We start from the raw sequence: 4,478 nt of genomic DNA, 5'->3' as shown, positions 1-4,478 counted from the left end.
TCCATCGGGAGAGTCTGAGAGAATGCACAAAATGTTTTGGGAGAGCAGAATCCATATATAGTTTCTACAAGGCTGAAAGCAAAGGGAGAAAGGGAAAGTCTGGTCTGTAAATCACGCTTCTTCTTCAACCTTGGATGTCTGTTTACTTCCGGTTTGGTGATAGTCGCATGACAGCAATGCCATCAACATTCCCACTCTTCTGGACAATATGCTGCTCTATTTACACATGGACATTACACACACTTTGGATTCAAGAGTTGGCAGGGTAAAGACTTGTTTAATGTCCACCTGATTCGGCCATTTTGCAGTTTAACATACAACACCACTGAGAAATGTCCAGATAAATTGAGGGTTGCAGTGCATGTGTGAAAGGGGGTTCAGTAAAGCTTTGGATAACTGGCAAGAATACAATTTAATCTTGTGTATAACAGTAATTATATGACAGTAATTGTGTAAAATATCATAGCACCCACGTCATTTTATGATTGTACCATTTTGAATTTGCAGATATGGATCCTGCACAAAATACAGTTGAAGATCTGATGCTGAGGATCTGTCACATGGAAAGGGTAAATCAATCCAAAGGGGTTTGTCTCTACACTGTGGATGGAATGCCTTTGACAGACGATCCCTTCTTCAACACATGTAAGCTGGATTCTAGTTGATCATGCACCGCAGTAAATTCCTTTTGAACAGTTATTATGCCTTAATGAACATCTTAAGTTTTCAGTGTTTTATTATTTGTACATTTTGTGCATTACATGTACTATTGTGCCAGTCAGTGAAAACAAGTATATAAGAATTGAGAAAAAATACAAAATGGAAATGTTTGGGATTTGATCAAAATCAGTCTTCGTACACTGAGACTGTAGAAGCACAGCAAAGGTGTTTTCTGTACTGCATGTAAAGTGTTTTTTTGTTTTGTTCACCTACAGGGTCTTTAAAAGACAGACATATTGAAAATAAGGATGTGATCTATGCCATATTCACACCAAAGGAGAACCTGAAAGCAGCTCCTCATGTGCCGATGCGAGAAGTTACTGAAACCAACGGGACTGATAAAGTTCGATGCCACATCATGCTCAAGGTAAGTTAATGTACTGTAGGGAATTTCTTTCCCTCAACTAAGCAGCATTGAAGACTTCTGGATATAATAAAATGGCTATCAGTTGTATATTTTCTTTATAGATACTTTTGTCTGAACAGGAGGTGTTAAAGTTGACCTAAATACTTTGAGTTTTCATCCCCGCTGCTTTTCCTTTTGTAAAAGTTAAAGATGTTGCATCTGTTAAAAATCTTCCATTAAAGCATGGTTTTAGGATGTGGCAATGACTGAGCCCTCTGATAATGTTATTGCTACAACCTTTTAGATATTTGTGAATTATCGTGATTAGGTGGTGTGGTAAATGTGAACTGTATTGTTATTAAATTGTATAACTTGGTGTTTTGTATTCCACTTGCATTGTTTTGTTATTCATTTAGGGTTCCAGCTACCGGTCCAGGGACTTTGGGGCGAAAATAGCTATTATGTTGTTTTTTTTTTGTTCTATTATTTTGTTTTTAACTGTCTATATTTTGTTTTTAACTGTCTATTCATGTGTCTTATTGATTTTTAATGCTTATGACTTTTAACTGTTTGTACCTGTGTTTTATCTGTTTTAATGATTTTGTGTAAAGCACTTTGAATTGCCCTGTTGCTGAAATGTGCTATACAAATAAAGTTGCCTTGCCTTGCCTTGCCTTATGCTAAAACCTGGTACAATGCAGAGCCTTATATTTAAGTTTAATGTTAAATTGTCTCTGTCCCTGTCTAAACTTCTGAGGTGTGAACTACTTAAAGGACAGCACTTCCTATCTTTTTACTTTCTTCCTGTTTTTTGCGAGTGAGAATTTCAGGGGTGGTACTGATACCAAAAACTACACACATCCACCAGCAGGTGGTGCTATAATTTTCTATTTTGTATGTTTGATCTAGGGAGACTTTGAGGTGACGGTGAATTTGGAAAGCGACACAATATCTAATTTGAAGAACAAGCTCGCCAATGAAAGTGGAATCCCAGGACATGTCCTTCATTACAAGTATGTCAGAATTACTGTATTGCATAAATAGTATGGCTTTTGATCCACATATTGATGCTGATTCTGATGTGCTTATTAATATTATCAGAGGCGGACATGGTAATGGAAGCACATTGGAAAGTTGTGGAATCTCAGAGGAGTCGACAGTGCACTTCTCCCTGTCCACGTTTCCTGATGACGTTCCAGACCAAAACGACTTCTTCATTGATGATGTGGTGCCCTCGGTCCAGCAAACCCCCAAAGGAATCAGTTTCTTCTTGTCCTCACTTTATGTCATTGTAAGCACAGTTTCAGGGTAAATCTATTTGAATTGCGGATCTGTTTATTTCTTACCTAATTGTTTATCCCCCACCCTGCCACATATTTATTTAATTTGCACGCATGCAGTTCAGACAAACAGCAGAAACCTGGTTACAATGCAAAAGTAAATCAACTTTGAAGAAAGGTTATATAAAAGAAAATGTCTGTTCCTCCTCTTCTCTGTATGTGGGTTTGTTTTTTTGGCATCAAAATCGACAGACTTTTGAAGAAAGGAACTACAAACTCTCTATGCTCTTTCCCGTCTGTGTGTGCAAAATGTAGTTTATAATTGTTTTTGATTTGTTTTTTCCACTACAGAAAAACAGGGGTCTAGGACTTGGAAACAATCATGTGATTGCATACATACGGAAACTGACTGGATGTAACCCTCTGGCCCAAAGTTTGTATCAGTTACTCAGCAGAAATGAGGTCATATCCAGGAATCAGAAGGTAAACTATGCAAGATCACTTTCAGTACCTTTTTCATGAAAGTTAAAAGGCGCCTTATAAATAAAGGTAGGCCTACTTTGCATGGACTACTTTTTCAGCAGTGAAAAGCCATTAAGTACATTTACTCCTTTGCTATATAGTTGCACTCTACTTGACTCTTTTCATGCCCCTTTTTACTCCACTACATTCATCTGACGTTACAAGTTAAGACTTTTGCACATAAAACACATAATTTATTATAAATGCAACTAGCCAAAAATATAACGCCCTACAAGTCCAGCTGAGATGATGAGACCATTAAACACACAACTCTTTGGATCCTTTACACTTTCTACAATGGGAGGGTTTTCTTCGTTGAGAACTTTTACTTTTAATACTTTAAGTACATTTTCCTGATTATACTAACATACTTTTACTTAAGGAACAATTTCTATGCAGGACTTCTACTTGTAACAGATTATTTTACAGTGTGGTATTAGTACTTTAAGTAAAGGATCTGAATAGTTCTTCCACCACTGATCTTTTTGAAGTATTTTGAAGATTTGAGTACATTTAAATTAACACTGCGTTGGTTTTGAACTGAAGCACCGTTCGTTTTGTTTCATTATTTGGCTTGATGTGTTATTGTCCTCTTTATGTTACAATATGTTTTTCTTTTCCTGCAGATCGCAGTGGTTGAGGGCTTGTACGTGCTCTTTAGAGAGCTCTTGCCAACGCTTGGAACAAAGCGTGGAGACAGGATCATTGACGACCTTGATGTCTTTGAGTATTCAACATACTGCTGGGCACACCTCTTATCTGAAGCAAAGGTATTTCTACATTAGTTTGGAGGCAGAATCTAAATTCACAGAAGTAAAAAAATTATATAGAAAAATATCACAGATTAGGTTAAAATAAATGTGGGATGTAGTTTCATACTTGTGTACGTGGCTTAAAAAATAACAACGTTGACTTTTGGTTTCCCAGGGGACATGAACAGCGGCGTCTTGGGTGAGAAATGCTATCGAATTCCAGTTGAGTGTAGCTGCCTAATGCCTCTTGTTTATCCTTATTGTCATAGAAAGAAACGGCGGACCACGAGAACTACGCACCATTTTCTCTGATGTCTGAAGATGGCAGCCGTTTCTGTGATCCAGTCAATGTACCTGGAATACCAGGTGTTTTTGAAAGAGCAGTTGTACTTCAAAAAATCAAAGGTAAAAGTAAAATGTCTTATGTTTTATATATATATATATATATATATACAGGGAGGAAAATAAGTATTTGAACACCCTGCTATTTTGCAAGTTCTCCCACTTAGAAATCATGGAGGGTCTGAAATTGTCACCGTAGGTGCATGTCCTAACCATATCCTGGTTAAATAAAGGTTTGAATGAAATTGAATGAATGTCCACTGTGAGAGACAAAATCTAAAAAAAAAATCCAGAAATCACAATGTATGATTTTTTCAAAACTATTTATTTGTATGATACAGCTGCAAATAAGTATTAGAACACCTGTCTATCAGCTACAATTCTGACCCTCAAGGACCTGTTAGTCTGCCTTCAAAATGTCCCCCCCACTCCATTTATTATCCTAAATTAGATGCATAAAGACACCTGTCCCCCCCAATACAATCAGTATGAATCCAACTACTAACATGGCCAAGA

At 37.0% G+C, this 4,478-nt stretch overlaps 1 protein-coding gene across 2 annotated transcripts in view; it reads left to right on the top strand.

The window, feature by feature from the left end:
• Window positions 1-507: 507 nt before the first annotated feature.
• Window positions 508-4,478, top strand: part of LOC116695341 (uncharacterized) — a gene marked incomplete at its 5' end in the record, with an annotated part of 18,099 nt that continues 14,128 nt past the window's right edge. For both annotated transcript variants that reach the window (XM_032525547.1, XM_032525546.1), the window contains 7 exon segments: window positions 508-645; window positions 936-1,087; window positions 1,976-2,079; window positions 2,168-2,357; window positions 2,698-2,829; window positions 3,495-3,638; window positions 3,890-4,025. In XM_032525547.1, the coding sequence (XP_032381438.1) occupies window positions 508-645; window positions 936-1,087; window positions 1,976-2,079; window positions 2,168-2,357; window positions 2,698-2,829; window positions 3,495-3,638; window positions 3,890-4,025 (996 nt within the window).

This window comes from Etheostoma spectabile, chromosome 9 (genome assembly GCF_008692095.1).
Source record: "Etheostoma spectabile isolate EspeVRDwgs_2016 chromosome 9, UIUC_Espe_1.0, whole genome shotgun sequence".
Classification (NCBI taxonomy): Eukaryota; Metazoa; Chordata; class Actinopteri; order Perciformes; family Percidae; genus Etheostoma; species Etheostoma spectabile.
Note: the sequence above shows the minus strand (reverse complement) of the source record. Positions and strands in the feature narration are given on the sequence as shown.